Source organism: Juglans regia, chromosome 4 (assembly GCF_001411555.2).
Source record: "Juglans regia cultivar Chandler chromosome 4, Walnut 2.0, whole genome shotgun sequence".
In the NCBI taxonomy this organism is placed as follows: domain Eukaryota; kingdom Viridiplantae; phylum Streptophyta; class Magnoliopsida; order Fagales; family Juglandaceae; genus Juglans; species Juglans regia.
The window spans coordinates 27,127,821-27,151,323 of record NC_049904.1 but is presented as its reverse complement, the minus strand read 5'-3'; the positions used below and the strand labels follow the sequence as shown (position 1 = coordinate 27,151,323).

General features: G+C 37.3%; 1 protein-coding gene across 1 annotated transcript; it reads right to left on the bottom strand.

Annotated features, from left to right (window-relative positions):
* Positions 1–11,748: 11,748 nt before the first annotated feature.
* On the bottom strand, positions 11,749–18,982 carry LOC118348223. Its single transcript, XM_035689268.1, has 2 exons — positions 18,476–18,982; positions 11,749–12,411 (listed from the first exon to the last, which is right to left on the bottom strand). Exons 1-2 carry the CDS (start codon positions 18,980–18,982, stop codon positions 11,749–11,751), a joined length of 1,170 nt encoding a protein of 389 aa, XP_035545161.1.
* Between the last annotated feature and the right edge of the window lie 4,521 nt (positions 18,983–23,503).

The following is a 23,503-nucleotide window of genomic DNA, read 5'->3' as shown; positions in this document are numbered from 1 at the left end:
CCGGTGTAGACATAGATCCAAGATTTATATAAATATATATATAATACTATATATATATATATAGCCCAGTGTCATATAGACTAAGTCCAAAAACCACCCAAAAGCACAACACGTCGACACCTTAACTTCATATCTCCCCGGTGTCACAAAAAACCACCCAAAAAACTTGTGCCCTTTTATGAGAAGCCCCTTATGGGCCGGGGGAATCGTTACACTGAGTCTGTCGAACTGACTCAGTGAACGATGGGAAAGCCCTAAAGAATTGATGCATCAGATTGTCATTTTGTATCTGATGCTCCCTCAGCTCCCGCAACTCTGTCCTCATTTCATCCAGCTGACTCTTGTAAGCTTCAGCATCCTTCTTATATTGTTCAGCATCCTTCTTGTATTGTTCAGAATCTTTCTTGTGCTTTTCAGCCTCAGACATGTATTGTTGCATTTGAACTTTGTCACGCTGTCTACTTGACTCGGGGATGACCATTTCCCCAAGTCCCCGTGCATATCCAGGTCGATGGCCAAGAACCTCCCTAAAGACAGTCGCTGCTGCCTCATCACTACGTTGCTCTGGTCCTAGGCCATCCAACCTACCTTGCATCTCCTTCTGCACATTGACAAAGCAACGATTAGAACTAGCATAAATCAGCATCAATGCTATGTTAATAAAATTATCACGTATAGAAAGAAACATAGACCCCAATGGCTGTTCCTGTACTACTCACATAAGTACTTTCTGTAGCATCTGTGACAAATGCATTCTTTTTCTTCGACCAACGCGTCTCTTTGTAGAAGTCGACCAAATTCCCATTCTCATTGCGCTGTCATGTGACATTTGAACAACAAAAGCTATGAGTAAATGGACAGCTTTAGTGATAGTAATGTAATATTGTCAAAAAAATCTCCAACTATATATTTCACTATTCTATTGAAATCAAAAGATTGTTTTCCCTTAGACATACCTTTTGCTCAAGTAATCGGACGAATGATTTACGTCCTGATGTGTGGTTAATAGCCTGCTTCTTTCGGTTCTCCCGATTTTGAGCTGAAATTTTCTGTCATGTGGCATTAGGGAACAATTAGTTATAATAGACAAACATATTTGCCACAACAATATTTAGACATATTAAATTGATGCATATTATGTGGTTGTATGTGAGAAAGATCATCTATACCTTGAAGGCATCGCTGCCCCACCTTTCACACAACTTCACCCATACGATGGGGTCTACTAGGTTAGTTCCATTAGCCAACGCTTCTACGTGGCTTCCATAGGATTCATAAATCTTGTGCAAGTCGTGGTGGAAGGAGTTGAAGCGCTTATGTAAGGCCTTTGTCACCGTCAATCGGTGGTTTTCGCGATCCCAGTCCAACACAAAGTCACTCTGCAGGCAAACAATCAATGTGTCATCTCGTTATTTAGGCGATGATTATACTACATAAACAACTTCCAAATGCTATGACAAGAACAAATTTGTATATACCCGAACACGGTCAATGAGCTCCTCTTTAATCGCTGGTGGGACATCCGACCAACGCTTGTAACTCATGTCACAGTATTGTTTAACAATCCACGATACTCGTGTTGTGAACATAGAAGCGTGTTCACAACATGGGGCTGTCTCACCATCATTTATCTTCAACTGCACTTTCCCGTTCTTCCTTAACTTGTCAAAGAAAATGCATCTAGATGGCCCACGAGTTCGTCTCCTCTGTTCTTGCGTTTCTTCGGTCTCCATTGGGGCAGCTGCAGCTGTATTTTAAGATATGGTTTATATTAGTATGTAGAAGTGTAATGCGGAATATTCACACTTAATAACACATACAAACATGATTTTGCTTTCAAATTCAAAGTATTGGAAAAAAATGCACCAGTTTGTTCTCGTGTAGGTGATTGTTCCACTGTATTTGGTGGGGGTTCTTGAATAGGTTCTGGCGCGTGACTTGGCACAACGCATGGTGGGGGACTTGGGGGCTGTGTCGAATCATCCGAGGAGGATTGATTACACTCCTCCGTGCTGTGATATGAAGATAATCGTGCACCACGAGGTCGCATGTGACGACCTGAGTATGGTATATAACGCCTTCCACCTCGAAGGCCGCGAAGTCTACCTCCGCCTCTTGAACTGGGTCCCGGCTGGGTACCTGCACGAGTACAAGTTAATAACATAGTGGGATCAAATTCATAACATAATTGATACAAAATAAGCTCAATATGCACAGACAGGTTCGTAAACAAGGTCATTTATCTACCATTTTCAGTTACTTTTAGGTAGACTAACCCTTACACTATGAGACTTTAAATAGAGAAACGAATAACTGACAGTCGGCCGTATATATACCTTGATATGGCATAGCGCTCCTCACACAGCCTCCCGGTATTGAACGTAACCTGAAGCAAAAAACATCACATGTTAGATACCATTTAATTTAGGTATGGATGTTGTAAATCTTGAATACTACTCTCAAGGTTGTTTGCTACTTGCATAACAAATAGTTCGAGATAGGAAAAATGAAATTCTCTTTTTAATGGTAAGAAATAAATCAGAACATATATTTCACCCAATCATGTCTGAACTGTCTATATACACATACCATAAAAATAGAATCTCATATTGTCAGATGTCTATATACAAATGGGAATTTCGTCAATGCTACCTAATATCTCAACCTTAAATGAATGAAGTTCCTGGGTTGTACTTATAGGTCGCCAGACTCATCAGATGAGGATGTTGAGTGGACATCCTCATCTGAATGTTCCCCTTCAGATGTTGATAGGTCCTCTTCATCTGAATATTCTCCCTCACTGGCCGCATTTCCAGAATCAGAAGTGATAATGTCATCATTAATAAAGCCTGTTGAATCTATGCATTGACCAACCGAATCCAGGATTTCTCGTGCATCTACATGGCTAGGTAGTATATCAGGCCTATTCAGTTGAGTTGCCACTTGATCTGTGTTATCACACTGCACTGGTTCATAATAATATGATGGCTCGTTTTCTTGATCGACATCAGGAGTACTTGATTCCCCATCAATATCTTCAAGAACTCTCGGCAGTGGCGGAATGTTGTATACATTCTTATTTGCATAGTTCTGCACAACACCCCAATTCCTTTTCGCCCTTAAATCTCTTATGTAGAAGCATTGATCAGCCTGACTCGCCAACACGAATGGTTCATCCTTGTACCAAGTCCTGTTCATGTTGACACTAATCATATGGTCATCCACCCGCACCCCTCGTTTTCGATCACCAACGTCAAACCAATCACATTCAAACAGGTACACCTGACGCCACTCCATGTAGCGTAACTCTACAATATTATTAATAACTCCATAGAAGTCCAAGTTATTTGTGGCCTCATCACCAGTTACCACCACTCCAAAATTTTGTGTACGCCGGCGAAGTTCACGCTGTTTCGTATGAAACCTTTTTCCATTTATTATGCAAGCAGCATATGTTGCAACCCAACGGTCAGGCCCGCAAGCTAGCGCATACATATCAGCAGACACATTAAGTGTATGCGAGGTACGATGTTCTTGGATCTATATATTTAAAAAAGCAAATTTCATAACGTGAACACTACGATTAGATCCAAATCATATAAAATGAAACCTATAGGCAGCGCATCTTAGATAGGAATGGATAAGAACTTACACGTTGCTTAAACCAAGTTGGAAACTCAGTTTGGTGCGTTCGATCGGTGCAATCTGGGTGTTGCACCTTACATTTCTCGTAGTGTTCCCTTCATTTGGTGCATCGAGGCGAAGCAACATATTGAAATTAGATGGTATTGGATTCATAAAGCATTAATATAGAATGAAAGATGATTTTTAAGTAGACTCGTTAATGCTTACTCTATATAAGGTCCAATATCCGCACAATTATTGAGCACGTACCAGATGGCTGCCCTAAATAGTTTATCTTCCAATTGCAAGTTAGAAGGCATGCCCAATGGATGGACTTTCTGGTTGAAAATTTTGAACCCATCTAACGTTTCCTCTTCGTCAGCATCAATGTTGCGGTCCGGTCGACTAAACCTCGTCTCAATATCTTTGAGGTATATGGAGCAAAATGTCAAGCAATCGGTGTGAATGTAGGCCTCGGCTATTGAACCTTATGGGCGGGCTTTATTCTTAACGTACCGCTTGAATTTGCCGAGATACCTCTCAAACGGGTACATCCACCTATATTGTACTGGACCCCCAAGTCTGGCCTCACGGGGTAAATGGACAGCTAGGTGGACCATAACATCGAAAAAGGAAGGAGGAAATATCATCTCCAATTTGCATAGAATAGTGACAACATCAGTTTGGAGTTGGGCCAGGCGGTTGACATCAAGTGTTCGAGCGCACAACTCTTTGAAGAAAGTACCAAGTTCAGTCAAAGCCAAGCCAATGTCACTTCTTAAATACCCCCCAGCAGCAATGGGGAGTAGCCTTTGAAGGAAAACGTGACAGTCATGGCTTTTCAACCCTGAGATTTTGCACTCACGTCGAGAGACACAGTTTGAGATATTGGAAGCGAACCCATCTGGAAACTTGATATCAGACAACCACTCACAAAACTTTTTCCTTTGCTCGACGTTTAATGTGTACTGTGCGTGTGGCATTGTTACACGATCACCATCACGCCTCAAGTGTAATTCTTTTCTATAGCCCAAAAGCTCTAAGTCACGCCTTGAATTAATGTTATCCTTACTTTTCCCTGGACTGTTCATTAAAGTAAATAAGATGTTGTCGGCAATATTCTTCTCAATATGCATAACATCTAAATTATGCCGAAGCCGAACTGTTGACCAATAAGGTAACACGAAGAATATGCTACACTTTGTCCAGTTCAGCTCTTCAGCAGTGCGTTTTTTCTTCGTATGAGATTTGCCAAACTGAACATCCCCAATCATCTGCAATTGATTTTGAATCTCTTCAGCTCCTACATCCCTTGGTGGCATGCGATGATCTTCTCTACCGTTGAACAACCCTTTCCTCCTTCTCCATATGTGATCTGGGGGTAAGAAACGTCGATGTCCCATGTAACAATGTTTTCGGCCATATTTCAACCAATTAGAGTCTGTGTCTGCATTGCAAAACGGACAAGCCAATTTTCCCTTTGTTGACCAGCCAGACAGATTCCCATAGGCAGGAAAATCATTGATTGTCCACAATAAGGCAGCATGCAACATAAACGTCTCCTTAGTTGAGGCATCATATGTAGGTACCCCATCTTCCCAAAATTCAAGCAGTTCATCGATCAACGGTTGCAAGTATACATCAATCTCATTCCCTGGTGACCTTGGGCCAGGAATAATCAGAGATGTCATGAAGAATTGGTCTTTCATGCATGACCATGGCGGCAAGTTATAGGGGACAAGGATCACTGGCCAAATGCTATGAGGTTTAGCCAAGTTGTTGAATGGAGTGAAGCCATCACTTGCCAGACCGAGCCTAACATTGCGAGGATCTGAAGCGAACCAACCATGATCTTCATCAAATTTCTTCCAGCACTCAGAGTCGGCGGGATGTCTCATACAAGTATCTTTTTTCGTCTGTTGCTCTTTGTACCATCGCATATCACCTGCTATCTTGGCAGACATGAAGAGACGCTGCAATCTCGGTTTCAAAGGAAAGTGACGCAACACTTTTTGAGGTACTGCGCGTGATCCGTTTGTATTTGGTATCCACCTCGAAGCCTTACATACAGGGCATTCATTAAGAGCAGCATTTTCCTTCCAATATAAGATACAGTCATTGGGGCACGCATGGATTTTGTTATACTTGAAGCCCAAACCGCGCTCCAAAGACCTTGACTCCTCATATGATTGTGGCAATAGGGCATTAGGAAAGGCAGACCTCAACAAATCAAGGAGCATGTCAAACGACTTAATTGACCATCCACCGATTGATTTGATGTGTAACAACTTCACAACGAATGATAACTTTGAAAATTCTGTACACCCATCGTAAAGAGGACGTCGGGCATCCTCTAGTAGCTGGTCAAAAGATGGGGCTGGTCCATCTACATGTATTGATGGCCTGTTTGGCAAAGGAGTGCTATCTTGAGGCACATCAACAAAGGTGCCTGCCCGGATGTCATCCAACATATGCTGCATGTCATCTATGTAATCGTGTTCTTGGATGATATCGTCATCAAGATCATCATCACTGACATACAATGTTGTCTCCTCCTCCCCATGAAAGATCCATTGGGTGTAATTTGGGTTGATCCCTTTAATAAAAAAAAGGGTTTCCACCTCAGGTATAGGCAGCCACAGATTGTTAAGGCATGCACGACATGGACACCGAATGCGAGCCCTTCCACTTGCATGGTTTCGTGCTTGTGTGAGGAAATATTTGACGCCTTCCGCGTATGCAGGTGATACAAGCCTATCGGGGTCATTCATCCAACTTTTGTCCATCTAAACAAAGACATGGCGGGGAAGAAAGTTAGGTCAGCTTAGCTTTAATTATATAAGTTTGATGAAAAACTCACCATAGGCCAAATGTTGGGATAGGAAAATAAATGTTTAACTTGAAGAAGATTTATGAGTTTGGCTAGCTAGGCATCTCAGAAGGTTTAAACTCCAACAAATTTTCAAGGATAATTGGCTAACAAAACTTTATTGGGAGCTACATATGTTTATGACATCATACGATGCCATATGTCCCAGAACAATTTTAAACCGGGGGGATTCATCAAATGAATTAACGTGAGCGCAGTATCGATGAGGACGCTAGCTACGTAGTCCCTAGTTGTCCCCACACAAGGTTGCAATGTGTATTGATATATATATTATATATATGTATTTATCAATCATGGACCAATCATGTTTGATTGTGATAGTAATAACCGTCGATGGCCAACTACATGTCTAAGCCCCTTCACTCTCATGTATATATATATATATATATATATATATATCCATGTGTGTGTGTGTGTGTGGGTATGCATGAGATATACACATGATATATATAGACTTGAAAATGAACAACATCACCCAAAACAAAAAACCAATTCCAAGAGAGTTTGGTAAGTAGAATACACTTGACTTAGAGTGATTATCTAAACATAATCCATAAAAATATGCAAACTCAGAAGGTCTAGCATATATAATAACACTCACAAAAAAAAACATGCAGCATATGTTTTGAGAATGAGCAAAATAGATAAAATATCGTCTTGAAGCTGTGTATGGGTATTTCTTACCTTCAATCCCCAACTATCCAGCAATAAGAGCTAGGCTTTGCCAATTGAACACTCAACCATCCAACCATCCATTCTTTTCCTAATAAGGGACTTTGATCTGATCCAGCATTTATAGATAGAGTCTAAAAAATTAGGTAATTTTAGAACTGTTTTTTCATTGTAGGTAGTAGTACTCGGTTCAATTGCATGGCTTGAGAAAGAAGAACAAAAAATTAGCTGAGAATAAAATGGATCAATATAAATATATATATATATATATATATTATACCCAACAATACTTTTATCCCATTTCATGTTATATTGATCCACACCCATCAACTTTTATCCCATTTCCTTTCAGCCGAGGCCTCGAAAGGGTCTTATCTACACTTCCATCACTTAATCTAGCACAGAACAGTACCTTAACATATCATTGGGAAGGATTCAACTTGCCAATGATATTTATATACATCATACATTCCTATTGAATCCAGGGACCACTGTTTTTTTATGAAGTTTCCTATATATATATATGTATATATATATAATATATTTAATTATAGGTGTTAATATTCACGCATGAAATATGTCACGCCTTAATATTCACGTAAGGCTATAAATGCTGAGTGTGTAACAATATAATCCGGCATGCATGCAGCAGACCTTTGAATAATTTGCATAAAAACCTTTCAACTCCATACCTCCATGTATATATATAATCTATATGGATCTTTATATAGTCAAGACAAGATCAACATACTGATCAATAAACCATCACAATCAGAGTTAATGAAAGATACATGGCCAGAACAGCGAACATGAGATTTTCACATCCAAACAAGCATTTCATTTAATTATATTTTAGTAAATTCATTATTTAAACAATAATGTGTGTTAGTAGTACACAAGGAAACAAAAAATGGAGTTGGTTGGGTATGTAAATTAACGTTAATTTCCGCTAAAACTACGTTGCCTCCTGATTTTCTTCATTGTTATATTTATCACACAGAAAAATATTATTATACGTGCATTACAAGTTCCAACAACCATATATTTCCTTGTTCGTGTCTATTTTTGTTGAAGACCCAAATAAATTAATGTTATGCCCAAGCTTACATTAACCAAATCCACTTAATTGCTTGAGTCGATGCTCATGTACATATATGCAATATCTTAAGGCTTACGCAACCCAAATCGTTCAGAATTTTATTGAGCTGTATTTGTCTATTCTAGTAGGTAGGTGCATCTGTAAATAAGCCATTTGGGTCAGGATTTTAATAAATTTCTGACCCACAAAAGCCTGCCTTTGGGTGTTGGAGTAGCTTTCAAGGAAAACATGATGGCCAACTACTGATTCAGATTAAACTAAACAGGCTTCCTTTCCTGTTTTGTTTCTTCTCTTTTTGCATGAAATGGAAGCCCGGGCCAGGGATTGTAAGGCAAGCAAATTCAGAATCTAGATAAAGAGACTCTGATCAATGGTAAGGGATGGTGGAATGTTAGGATCGTATCCATCATCATCATCATTTCTTAATCACAGATGCTGCTGCATGCTGCTGCTGATGATGATGGAATATCTGCTGCAACAAGCTAGCATGCAATGCAGCAACAGAATTCCTGATATGGCAGTTATGCAATGGCTCTCATAGATGTAGAGCCTCGTCATTATAAGAACATTATGCAGGTTTCAACCTCATAATGATGCATCAGTTCCCATATCCATCAGTATTTTGACGGGCCAGCACATCGTTAGGCGGCAGAATAACCAAATTGGCAATATTAATTCAAACCAGTTTGCATTAATGTCATCCCACAGACAAAATACAAGTCATCGTTAACTCCTCTCCACCATAAACCAAAAAGTAATGCAAACACTTTTGCCATTCAAACAGTAATTATATTTTAGTAAATGCGGAAATTAGAAACAAGTATTTTATTTCTAGGATGTTGGTATTATATTTTAGTTGAAAAATTTAACTCTTTGTGCGAATAGTTAATGAGTCCTTCATTTAATTGGTAATTATGAGCATGGCCGGGTGGTGGCTTTATAGACTAAATATTAGAAGTAATAACACAAGTGATGTTGGTATAACCGATTCATATACTTTAGCTTCATTCTTAAAAGTAATAACACAAAAAGCCTAGTACCATGTTATTCTGAAAAGTATATGTTTATAGATCATATACAAAGATAAATGTTTGGTTGATCACAAACAGAAATTAGAAATAGTAATCAAACAAACTGAAATACATACCTACTTATATATACACCCCTACTCGCATTTGTATATAGTTTGCTGTGATAAATTAATTAATTGATATGTATATTATATTGGAACCCAAAATTAATCTCTATATGCAGAAAGAACTTGAGTTCCCCAATGTATAGACTAATGTTTGCCTAAATATTTAGTACAGAAAACTTGTCAATGGCTTAAGGTATTGACAAGTATTATAGCACTTGAAACCAGCAGAGGTTACAGCTTATCGGGATGATCAGCTGTTTAATTGACCAATAATAGAAAGAACTTCAATTCCCCCAACTAGCATAATTGAGATATATGAATATTAACTACAAGCAAATTGATCATATTCGAAATACCCTATAAATAACTTTAAACTAAATGGGTTTTTAATTTCAGTCATGATCTGAAGTATTTTGTATTCAATTGAGGACAGTACTGCGCTAATAGATGCAACTTATAAGTTTTTTTCATGTTTGCATGCATGCTAACACACAAACAATGGATTGCTTGCCTTAAGCCAAGTTTGCATGAATGCTAACATGCATAGTTCTCCTCCAAGGGATTGCTATTATAAGAAGTTTGTTAATTTTTAATAATGAATGTGATGGTTTTGCAATGACACTATGCAAGACTTATAAACTCTAATATAGTTAAGATATATTTAAACTTGCTCCTAACTAAAATAACTAGAAATTAACTTTTATGTTCTTATAAAAATAGAAAAATATGAAGTTAGTAGTATAAATAAATTTGAAATAGCTATTTATAACTAACTCAATGTGTCAGTTATAAATAGCTAGCCTCACCTGAAGTTGGCCTATTTTTTCCTTTTAGGGGTTTAATATATGAAGTATATTAAGGCATAGCTTAGCTTGAGTTGGTTTTGCCCCTTTACCAAATTATGATTTGTTCTTATAGTTTGGTACATTTTCCTATAGGATTTTAACTGTGAACTATATTACCGAAACAATTTTGTCAGTATTGCCTTGCAACAGTTCGATCTTAAGCTTACTCCTGATCTAAATCTATATATAAACACTAAAAACATTAGTATTACACAAAGAAAACCAGGCATCGAAAAGAAAATCAATATTTAGACCGTAAGATTGGGCAGATACAGAAAATCCTGAAGCAAACAGAGGAAAAATAAAATCAAGTTACATAGGAACATGCACATTTGTTTCGCAAGTTAAAGAAAAGGATTGACAAAAAAAACAAATCAAAACATGGTATTTTGCATGTCCAGTGTTCATGAGAAATAACCATTTCCAACCAAATACATAGTCAAGAGTAAACTAATTACATGATCAGAGTGCATTTGGCAAATGACGAATTTTGGAATAAGCACAAAAACGAATTTTAGATTTCATTGAAGGGAGGAAAACAACTAAATTGGCAACTTTGTATACCTATACGGTAGTTCCCTTCCCTGGAGCCGCCAACGATTATGCTGATCTCTTGGCAAATCTTCAACTTGGGAAACGAAATGGAGGCAGAGAACTCAAATTGTAAGGGAAGGAAACGTAGGGATTCGGCTTGTTACTAGTGGAAATGAAGGGGAGTGGATTTATTGATTTTACTAGCTGAAAATCAAGAACCAACAACGGAAGGGAGAAAATTGCCGGAAAATGGGACATTGAAAACCCGCATTAGGTGAACGCGGAGGAGGTGACGCCGTGGGCAAACACTGGTTAGGGTTGCGCAAAGCAGGTGCAATAGTCGCCGGGTTCGTTGAAGTGTAGAGGTTCGTCGGAGTGTTGGGGGGAAATGTGTTTGGGGGGAAAATAATTAAGACTGTAAGCGGGTTTGGCGCCCAGACAATGTATTGCGGCGAAGTTTACCGCGTTGCAAATTTAATTATTTCTAGCAGCGACTTTAATCGCCCCTATAGACCATAAAGTCGTTGCAATAGCCATCTTCTATGGACCCACTATACGATTGGTCGTATTTCATTTAAAAACAACCGGCGGTTTTTAACTCGCCACTAAATAATACTTTTCCCAACGAATTATTATGCGGCGACTAATAACTCGCCGATAAAGACCAACTTTCTTGTAGTGTGTGACATGGTCTTATTCATAATCTAAATCATGTAATCTAAAAACACACCATTATTTTATCAAAATCCAAAACAATAAAAAAGAGAAAAAAACCCTGCCCTCCTGGCCATCCTGTAAAGGATCTAAGATCAGTCCTTATTAATGTCGATGCTCTTGCTTCTTCAGAAAAGTACTCTCATCTTGCATATGTGTATGTATGTATGTATGTATGTATGTATTATATGTATACATACAAACATACATACATATATATATACACGCTGTCTCAATAGGACTTTCGCTTGCCTTTCTTGAGGGATTTACGAGGAAGGAATGCCTGGGGAAGAACCTTCTTCGTTATTGTCTTGTGAAGGTGGTGCAAAGTTCTAGTGACCGTAGCGTACAAGGGAAACTGAAAAATCCCAAAAAGGCAAACAGGAAGGAGTGCAACAGCATAAATCAAAGTCAGAGTCCAAGATCTCTTCTGATCAAAACGAAGTATGAGAAGAAGACTCGCAGAGAAGGAAATCATTGCCAGTATCATGGAGAAGAAGAGAAAGCTGAAGCCGATCATCAGCTTCCGGGGGATATTATTGTGGAAATATTCTTGTTCAAGCGGAGATGAAGTGATCATGAGGAACAAGACGACGGAAGTTAAGGAGCTCACAAGGGCGATAATATCCGTGATGGTGAAGACCATATAGATGGGAGGGTGAATGGATCTCGGGATGCCGGATTCGTTGGTACCTCCTGGAACGGAGTAGGCAGCTGCGAAAACAACACCGGCGACGAGGATGGCGACGGTAGAGCACGATCCAGTGGTATCCTTAAGCCACTTTTTTGCTTCCTTGAGAAGCGGAGCGTGTTGCTCTCTGAAGAGCTCGCTTGCAGTCCGACCGTCATTGTCGCGGTGCAAGGTATAATGGGGTGGCATAATCTTTTGCACATGCTGCTTATAAGAGAGTCCATTTCAGATATATAAATATATATAATATTAAATGACTAAAACTCATTGTTAACGCCCCGACCCTCGGGGGTCCGGAGAGTTAACTCATGTCACTTAAAAATCATTTTTCTTCCACGTAGTACATACTCTAATTTTTCTCTATCGCACAAAATGCTCATATATTTACATCAATTACTCCAGAATAACCATTCTAAGACAATACAAAGTCTTAATATAAACAACAATCTCCCAAACAAGTACATCATCAGAACACAACAAGCTTACTGAATAAAAATTTTCAATACCCATATAAACTTTCTATGCTTAAACCATCATTCTTAACTCTTCTCACCCATGCTCCATATCCTTGATCCTCAACTGAAACATTCAAATCATCTGAAAAATATTGTGGAGATAAAGGGGTAAGTTATCAATAACTTAGTAAGCAGAGAACATATACTAGTATGTAAACATGAGCTTTTTCAGAAAGTTCAGTATGCAGAAACAAAAACATTTTATTTTTATATGCATATCTCATAAAAACGTGTTATCAGAAAATCAGAGCGACTTTTCAATCTTTTCATACTCAAAATCAACAATTCATATTTAAGAATCCATTTCATATTCAAAAACGCTTTGGCATAACATAACTGAACATCTTCATCTTATCATATCATATCATATACCATGTTTAACCCCCGTGGTAGGGTTGTGCTATCCCCGGTGGCCAAACCAGACAGTATCATGTAGTGAACTTCCCATTTTTCAATCTCGGAGCCTCGAGCGTGTACACAGGAAAGAACATGTAAAAAGACCACTTTGTTTCCAAAGTGGGTGCACTCATATCATATCATGGTGGTACCAACCATATCACGTGAACAGTATCATCATATCAGAACCATATTCAGAACAAATAAGTATGTCAAAGTTTTATCATATCCATATCATATCAAAACACGTGCGAAACATATTCATATCATTTCTATTTGATCAAAAACAGATCCAAATCATTTCATATCACATGCATAAAAATTTCAATGATATCATATTCGCTCTTTTGCATATTTCAGAAACATGTCAAATATTGCTCATGTCTACACATTTCATGTCAAAAACATTTCTTTTCTCTTTCATACGTATCTCATGAGGGAATGCAAAACATATACTGAGGTTGTTTTTCACTTTTTCTTTTTAAAACAACATGCACATTTTTACAAACCAACCTCAGTTCATTTCTTTTTATGCAAATCCAGCATAGGAACCCCGCTTACCTGGACGACTTAACTTTTCCAAAATTTTCCTAAAAAATGTCGAGCCGACTATAGATCGTCACCTATAAAAATAATGACGTAATTTTCGTAAGTTTCCAATCAATCACGTATTTCGATATTTAAGCCTAAACTTAAAAAAAAAATAACTTATTTTAATTCCTCAAAACTTAAAACCCTCATAATTCCAAAAATATATCATTACTTCCTAAAATCACCAATATCCACCACAACCCACGTCATACACAAAACACCAATATTTAAACCCAAACAGCTAACAAATCTCATAGTTTAAACCAATCATACTAACAACTCCATCACCCAATCCAATCAACCCCTTTACTTCTCAGACTCAGTTCGGCAAAACCAATCAACAATTAAATACAGTGTAATGTGTTAGTGCAAAAATATATTAAATTTACGAGAATTCTTTGGAAAATACTTATAGTGCTATATAATAATTTCTGGAGGATCACGGAGGCGCAAGAAGTGGAAAAATAGCTGCAGAACAGTGTAAAATACACTGTGGCTGTGGGTCACAGATACCCACTTTTCAACGGGTGCAAACGAAGACCCGAGATTGATAGAGTAGGGCCTAGGGATGTCGGTGAAGCTAGTGGTGGTGATGGTTGGCCGTGGGTGACGGCGCAAAGGGTGGTTTAAGGTCAAAAATACCCAAAACGGAAATGGAGTTGGATGTGCTTCATCGGTGACGGATCGGAGGTGGGGTTGGGTTTAATGGGTTGCTTGGAGGTCGAGGATGAAGTGGTGAAGAAATGGCGGCCAATGGTGGTGCGACAGCGGCATTGGAGTGAGGAGAAGGCCACGGCTTCGTGTGGCGCGTGGAGGCTAACGGTGGGGCCGGGGGAGCTGAAACTGGAGGGAGGTGGTTGCCAGCGGCAGGGAATCGAGTGGGGTGGGCGGTGTCGTGCACGGCGGCGCGACGGCGGCGGGCTGGGTGGAGAGAGGGGACGCACGGGGAGAGAGAGAAGGAGAGAGGGCTGCGCGGGAGGGGAGGCAGGGGAGAGAAGAGAAAAAGAAGAAAAGGAAAGAGGAAAAAAAAAAGAGAAGAGGAAAAAAAGAAAGAGAGGAAAAAGAAAATGTAGGGAAAGAAATGAGGTTCAATCCTCACATCTTGGGTCATAAAAATGATCCAACGGAAACGATTTTAAAACTGCAAGTGAAATAAAATAATTTAAACACAGTGATTAAATTGAAAATAAATAATTAAATCCAACAATAAGTTAATTTAATTCGAGAAGAAATTTAAACACATAACAATAATTAATTTAAAGAAAGTACTTCAAAAAAAAAAAATTTTTGTAAACTAAAAATCATAAAAATAGTCTAATTAAAAATCCAATAATTTTAAAACAAGAGAATAAATTCTGAATCAATAAAAATAATTCATTCATTAAAATATCCTAAAATACGGGGTGTTACATACAAACACTACTAAAATTATTAAAAGATCAAAATTAAAACTGCTTTATATCGTCTTAGTCACAAACTTTATGATTTAGATCTCCTAGGACTACCGGCAGAGAGACAAGAAATTAATACGTGAAATAGGTTTCACACACTTTCGGATAATATTAAATATTTAATAAATATTATCCGACCTACTTTAATTATTTGTATCTCTCACTCTAAATTCCGCTTTATTTGTTTTTCAGATGAAATGATATAAGATGAGTTAAGATAAAAATTGAAAATTGAATAAAATAATAATATTAATAGAATCTATTTTTTTAATATTATTTTTATTTTAGAATTTGAAAAAGTTGAATTGTTTATTTTATTTTATGTAAAAATTTAAAAAAATTATAATAATTAAATAAAATGAGATAAAAAATGTAAGACCCAGCCCATTTTCAGGCCCAGGCCCATGAAACACCTCTAGTTTTGACGTTGCGTAGAATCCCGTCCACCTTCCTTTTTCATGCATGCCGTTCAGCCCTCTTCTCTCTAGGTTTTTCTCTTTACTTCTTATAGCTTACTTATATATGTTATCCTTCTTGACCTAGTTTCAGTGCCGCTACATTATCTTCATGCTCGCAGCTGCTCAACTATTTGTGTCTCCACCTCTCACCGTGAACCTCAGCCAGACCGCATCACGCGCACCAGCCATCACTCCCCCGTAAGCTCCAAATCAGTGAACTGCCACCTTCTAGCTGAGACACGTTCTGCAGCCACACCAAACGAAACCCACGCCGGTACCTAGTTCGTTCGGAGTCCATCACCCCAGCCGCACGCCACCTCAGTCTTACGGTGCTGCCACCCAACGCACGTAGCCCCGGTTTCAAGCCCCGAAATACTCTGTTTTTGTTGTCAAAACAGAGCAGTGTCCAAGCCGTGGGATCACCCTCCATCGTGAACTCCTCCGTGCTGTGCCTCCACAGAAACTGCCGGTGTGGACTTCCTATCATCGCAGACCACCGCACGCCGCCTCTAGCCCTCGGTAAGCTCACGCCATTTTTTTTTCCGGTTGGAGTTCCTTTTCTCTCGGTCTCTCCCTTGTTCTCTCACCGTGTGCCTCTCTTACTCGTCTCTCTCTCTTGCTCTCGCAGCCAGTGACCAAGCGCGACCCCTTCCGCCGTAGCCAACCACCAGCTCCACGCCATCGTGCCCCCACCTCCCCGTAAGTGCTGCCGCTACACTGCTGTGGCGTTTTGTGTTTTCAGTTTTCCCAGTTGTCCATTTCATGGTCTATTTATATATATATATATATATATATATATGGGTGTGTGTAATTACGTTAACCATAGTAAGAAGTAATATTACTTCTTGCCCCTTATAGTATTACTCCAGAGCAGCTGTTTCGGGTGTTCAAGTTAATGAGTTTATATTATGTACTGTGGGTTTGAAATCAATGAGTATATTACGTGGGTTGCAGAGTATGTTTTTATTTGGACGGGGACGTGTGGTTTTATATTGTTAAGTTTGTTTTTTTTTAAGAGACTGATATTTTAACGGAATATTTTCTTCATATAAATATTGATGAATTTTTGAAGTGATCGGCAAATGCAAAATCTTAATTTTTAAACATCCTTTTAAAAGAATATTTTTGTTTTATTATTTTTTTAAACAAAAGTATGAGTTTCTACTTATAATGATTTTGATATAGTTATGTTATTTAGTATTATAAATTATCGTAAGATCTCAATCGTGAATAGGTTAGAATTTAGTGTTTTAGTTGGAGTTACTAAGTTGGATATTGAAGAGTTTAAATAATGATGTTGGTATTTTTTTAGAAGAATGAAAATTTTGGGTTTTGAGGAAGTTAAAATAGGTTATTTTAGATGTTTAGGCCTGAATATTGAAATGCGAGATAAATTGAAAATTTATGAAAATTTATGTGATTATTTTATAGGTGACGATTAATTTTATTTGGCGTTGTTGAGGAATTTTTCTGGAAAGTTAAGACGTCCATGTAAGTGGGGTTCTTATGCTAGATTTGCATAAAAAGAAATGAACTGAGGTTGGTTTGTAAAAATGTGCATGTTGTTTTAAAAAGAAAAAGTGAAAAACAACCTCAATATATGTTTTGCATTCCCTCATGAGATACGTATGAAAAAGAGAAGAAATGTTTTTGACATGAAATGTGTAGACATGAGCAATATTTGACATGTTTATGAAATATGCAAAAGAGCGAATATGATATCATTGAAATTTTTATGCTTGTGATATTAAATGATTTGGATCTGTTTTTTATCAAATAGAAATGATATGAATATGTTTCGCACGTGTTTTGATATGATATGGATATGATAAAACTTTGGCATACTTATCTGTTCTGAATATGGTTCTGATATGATGATACTGTTCACGTGATATGGTTGGTACCACCATGATATGATATGAGTGCACCCACTTTGGAAACAAAGTGGTCTTTTTACGTGTTCTTTCCTGTGTGCACACTCGGGACTCCGAGATTGAAAAAGGGGTTCACCACATGATACTGCCTGGTTTGGCCACCGGGGATAGCACAACCCTACCACGGGGGTTAAACATGGTATATGATATGATATGATAAGATAAAGTAGTTCAGTTATTTTATGCCAAAGCGTTTCTGAATGTGAAATGGATCCTTAAATTTGAATTGTTGATTTTGAGTATGAAAAGATTGAAAAGTCGCTCTGATTTTCCGATAATACGTTTTTATGAGATTTGCATATAAAAATAAAAGGTTTTTGTTTCTGCAAACTGAACTTTCTGAAAAGGCTCATGTTTACATACTCGTATATGTTCTCTGCTTACTGAGTTGTGGATAACTCACCCCCTTTATCTTCATATATTTTCAGATGACATTGATTTCCCAACTGGGGGTCAGGAATAGAATTGAAGCTGGCTAGATATGGATGGAAGGATTGGGTACCTAAGAGTACCATTGTTAGTAGATGGATTTAACTTGAATATTTGAAGTACTTTATGTTGTTTGGACATATTGAGACCTAAAGATGTATTGTTATATTTTTGAGGTTATTGAGAGATTGTGGACCCCCTTTGGTTAATGTTTTTGTAATGTTGACTTATGGAGTTTTATTATGGTTATTTGGAAAATATGAGTTGTGTGCTAATCATGAAGTCCTTGGAGTTTTAAGTGCTTGGAGAGACAGGTTTGTTAGTGACAGGTAGTAATTCTCCGACCCATCCGGGTGCAGGACGTTACAAAAAATTTTATGAAAGTGAGCGATACAACTTCCGGAAAAAAAAAAGTCTAGTCTCAGAAATATATATAAAACCATTTGATCAGATAAAAATTAACGTAAGGAGCTAATTAAATTAATATTAATTACCTCGAACCATTTCAACTCCTCCCGCAATTCGAATGCAGGGCCAACAGCAGTTTCGTTTCCTTCACGACTGTTTTTAATGTCGGCGACCTGATGCAATATGGTGTAGCCTCGCACATTGAGCCTCGAGACCAACCTACATCTCAGAATTACGTCCATCTTCTTTAGATACCGAAAGACTTCTAATTGACGGTGGCTAATAGCCACGTGCAATATGTTTTCCTCATCCTTACTCAAGTGCTCAATTGCCTGAGGATGCTGCTGTAGTATCTCGTCCACTATTTCAACTATTCCGTCAGTGGCTGCAATCAGCAATGGGGTGTAAGGTTCCTGTTCTGATCGGCCAGATCCTGATGATTTACCTTCTCCAACAGCAGCTGTAGTACTAGTACTGCTGGTGCTTGATTTTCCTCCTTCAACGTCAATAAAAACATCATCCAAACTATCCACACTCCCCAAGAAAAGCGTCTTGTCTTCTACTATAAAACTCTTTTCCCAAGTAGTATCCATTTGCACTAGCAATTTTGTGAGTGTTAGAGCTGATTTGTTTGTTCTTCTCCTCTTCCAGACTTTCTCGATGGATGGCCATTCTAATATTTATGTATCATGCATATATAAATATCTTAAATATCTTATTTTGAACCAGATTTTTTGTTGCAAATGAGTAATTTTCATCTCAAATCATTATCCAAAGAGTACACAAATAATTTCCGGGGACAGATTAATACAGAAAAGAAAATGAGTCGCACCTTTGGCTGCAGTTCTCCACATAGCATTGCATATTCTTGAAATTGCTGCAATTTTGTGGAAATTAGACGCGCGGTTAGAGACATGTTTCTAATATTAGGGTAAATAGTCAAACAATTTAAAACTAGACCCTAGAGAAGGGCAGCCCAGTTTGACTAGCTAGCTAGCTAGGTATTCTATCTGCATGGAACCGACTAACAATATTTATGCATTCCGCCCAAAAAATCTATGTAAAAATTTATGAACCGGGACACTAAGAAAAGAGATATGTGTACCGTGCTAGCTAATTAGTATCTATACCTTCATTGGCTTACGTAAATTACCTGATGGATGTGTTTTTGGTATGCGAGGCCGGCTTTTGCTGCTTAGCTCGCTCTCCAAATCTCTTACACCGGCTTCATGACCATCGTTGCTACCATCATCTTTACCAACGCCGCCTCAGTTTTTCCCACGGTAAGCTCACGCCATTCTTGTTGGGGGTCAGTTTCTCTCGATCCCTCCCTCGTTCTCTCACCGTGTGTCTCTCTCACTCGTCTCTCTCTCTCTTGCTCTCGTAGCCAGTGACCGAGCGCCACCCCCGTTCGCCGTAGCCAGCAACCAGCTCCACAACGTCGTGCCCCCCACCTCTCCGTAAGTGTCTCAGCTGCACTGTGTGGAGTTTTCTTTCCTGGCGTGTATATATATATATATATATATGTGGGTGTATACGCAACTTACGTTAACTTAATAGTGGGAAATAGTATTTTTTTTCCTCTTATAGTACGCCTCCAAAGTTTTGTTCCGGGTGTTAGCTTAATTAAGTTTATGTTATGTACTTTGGTTTTGAAATCATGAGTATATTGCGTGGGTTGTAAAGTATGTTTTATTTAGGCGTAGACGTGTGGATTCATTTTCTTAAGTGGGTATTTTTAGGGGACGGATATTTTTTATTGGAATGGTGAGTAAGTAGACTGATAAGTAACACTTAAAAGAATATTGTAAAATATCCCCTTAAAAGAATATTTTTATTTTATTATTATTTAAACAAAAGTACGAGTTTCTACTTATAATGATTTTGTTATAGTTATGTTATTTTGTATTATAAATTATAGTAAGATCTCTATCGTAAATAAGTTAGAATTAAATGTTTTAGTCGAAGTTGGATATTGATGAGTTTAAAAAGTGATGTTGGTGTTTTAAGAATAATGAGAATTTTGGGTTGAGGAATTAAAAATGGATTATTTTAGAAGTTGTAGGCTTTAATATTGAAATATGAGATTGATTGGAAATTTATGAAAATTTACGTGATTATTTTATAGGTGACGATTAATTTTTGTTCGGCATTGTTGAGGAAATTTTCGAAAAGTTAAGAAGTTCAGGTAAGCGGGGTTCCTATGCTAGATTTGCATAAAAAGAAATGAACTGGGGTTGGTTTGTAAAAATGTGCATGTTGTTTTAAAAAGAAAAAGTGAAAAACAACCTCAGAATATATTTCGCATTCTCTCATGAGATACGTATGAAAGAGAAAAGAAATGTTTTTGACATGAAATGTGTAGACATGAGCAATATTTGACATGTTTATGAAATATGCAAAAGAGCGAATATGATATCATTGAGATTTTTATACATGTGACATGAAATGATTTGGATCTGTTTTTGATCAAATAGAAATGATATGAATATGTTTCGCACGTGTTTTGATATAATATGGATATGATAAAACTTTGGCATACTTATCTGTTCTGAATATGGTTATGAGATGATACTGGTTCACGTGATATGGTTGGTACCACCATGATATGATATGAGTGCATCCACTTTGGAAACAAAGTGGTCTTTTTACATGTTCTTTTCTGTGTACACACTCGAGGCTCCGAGATTGAAAAATGGAAAGTTCACCACATGATACTGCCTGGTTTGGCCACCGGGGATAGCAGAACCCTACCACGGGGGTTAAACATGGTATATATATGATATGATATGATAAGATGAAGATGTTCAGTTATGTTATGCCAAAGCGTTTTTGAATATGAAATGGATCCTTAAATATGAATTTTGATTTTGAGTATGAAAATATTGAAAAGTCGCTCTGATTTTCTGATAACACGTTTTTCTGAGATCTGCATATAAAAATAAAATGTTTTTGTTTCTGCATACTGAACTTTCTGAAAATGGCTCATGTTTACATACTAGTATTATATGCTCTCTGCTTACTAAGTTATTGATAACTCACCCCTATCTTCATAATATGTTTCAGATAATTTTGATGCAACAGCTGAGAATCAGGAATATGGAGTATTTGCAAGTTTTGTAGATCATAAAAGACTAAGTGCCTTAGGGTGCAATGACTTTTGGAGAGTTTTTTTTGGTAGTATTGATATTTTATGCGACTTTAGTATGTTGAATAATGAATATTTCTAGTTTTTGTAGAAAAGTTATGTACAACGACGAGACACCATTGATGTGCCCTTACGTAGGAACATGGATATTTGTGTTGAACAAATAGCTTAATATGTTATGGAGACTCTGGTTTATTTTAAACGTATTATTTGGAGTTGATTTTAGGTGATATGAGTTAACTCTCCGGACCCTCTGGGACGGGACGTTACATAGACACTCCTTTCATTATCTTTCTCTACCTCTGTCTCAATCTGCAAATCTCTCCCCATCATCAAGATCTCTCTCTCTCTCAAAGTTCTTTGGAAATGGTTGAGCTAGTCTCGCACTGGCATTATCATGCATACATGCGTTTTATATAGACGTCTATCTGAAAGAGAGTTGGATCCGGAGAATTGGTATCTGCTTTGCTTAACTAATTATCAATGATAGCCAGTACGACAAGTATAAAATAAAGGTCACGTGGTCTTTTAATAGGGTAAAAAGCAAAGGTTGACACCTTTATTCGATCTAGGATATTAATTTTGCTTAATCGATGAACAAACGTCAGCATATAATCATAAAATAAAAGAAGACTGATCAACTTTATTCTCTTCCGTTTGGCCAAGATTGAAATTTTAGATCCCGTTCGTATGGTAAAATTATTTGGTTTGATTTCATTATTATAATTTTTTTTAACTTTTTATATAAAATATAATAAATAATTTAATTTTTTAAAATTTTAAAATAATAATAATATTAAAAATTAATATTCTAATAATATTTTATTTAATTTTTAACTTTTATCTAAAACTATCTCATCTCATCTCACTATCAAAACAGTGTCTTGTTAAATGCAAATTAAATGGATACTTAGATTTTTATGCTTTTACAAAGTTTTTTGACTCAACAACCTTACACCACACACACAGTCAGCATATAATCATAAAATAAAAGAAGACAACTTTATTCTCTTCCGTATGGTAAAAGCCAAGATTGAAACCTTTATTCTAGGAATTTTGGAGAGGAAGATTGTTCTGACTCTTTTTTTAGCTTTTTTTTTTTTCTTTTTCTTTTTCCGTGTGAAACACATTATGCATGATGTTAGCAAAAAAAGGTAATTTGGGTTAAATGCATATTAAATGGGTACTTGGATTTTTACGCTTCTAAAAAGAGTTTTTCTACTCAGCAGCCCTACACCACACATTTGGTGATGTGGACTTTTCTCTCTCTTTCTATCCATCTGATTCTTGCTCATAACTGGTATAGACATTAGCAAATTTTTATACTTTGTTCTTCTATTGCGTAAAATGTGAATAGGAAGTCTGAAATAGTTTGGATCTAATTATATGATATCTACTTGCTTAATACTCAGTTATGATAAATATGATATTGCATATAAAAACATTAAGGCATAAGATTCTGTTCTACTTTGGTTACAGGCTTTACCAAGGGTTATAATTGTGGCCTATAATGTCTGACCTTGCCATGGGGGTGTAAAATTGTGGCATGTGATTTTTTAGTGCAATCACTTTGGTGACTTGGTAATTTATGTTCTACTTGACTACCCACATAATGCACAACCCTATCATTGGGGTAAACATGACCTCTGTTCTATTTCTGATGTTGTTTCAGTATGTTTGTACTTAAGGTCTTTTGTATATATCTATATCATCATTGAAATAAATGCTTTGGAATTATAACTGTTATTTTTTATAACCGTCTATTTCTGCATCTTGTACCTGACTCATGTTTACACACTGGTATAAGATCGATGCTTATTGAGTTGTTGATGATTCACCCCATTATCTCTAATATTTTTCAAATAACTTTGAGGTACCAGATTTAATAATAATAACTGAATTATCTAAAATGGAGATTCAATAATAAGCGGCTTGATTTATGGAGTTCGGGAGGATTTGGTGGTCA

Bases quoted from the DNA above. Each gene is read 5' to 3' on its own strand.
- LOC118348223 (XM_035689268.1), bottom strand. From the start codon at position 18,982: ATGGATACTACTTGGGAAAAGAGTTTTATAGTAGAAGACAAGACGCTT. The intron at 12,412-18,475 runs GTAATTAATATT...TCTTATAAGCAG, and splicing joins AGGAGTTGAAATGGTTCGAG to CATGTGCAAAAGATTATGCC.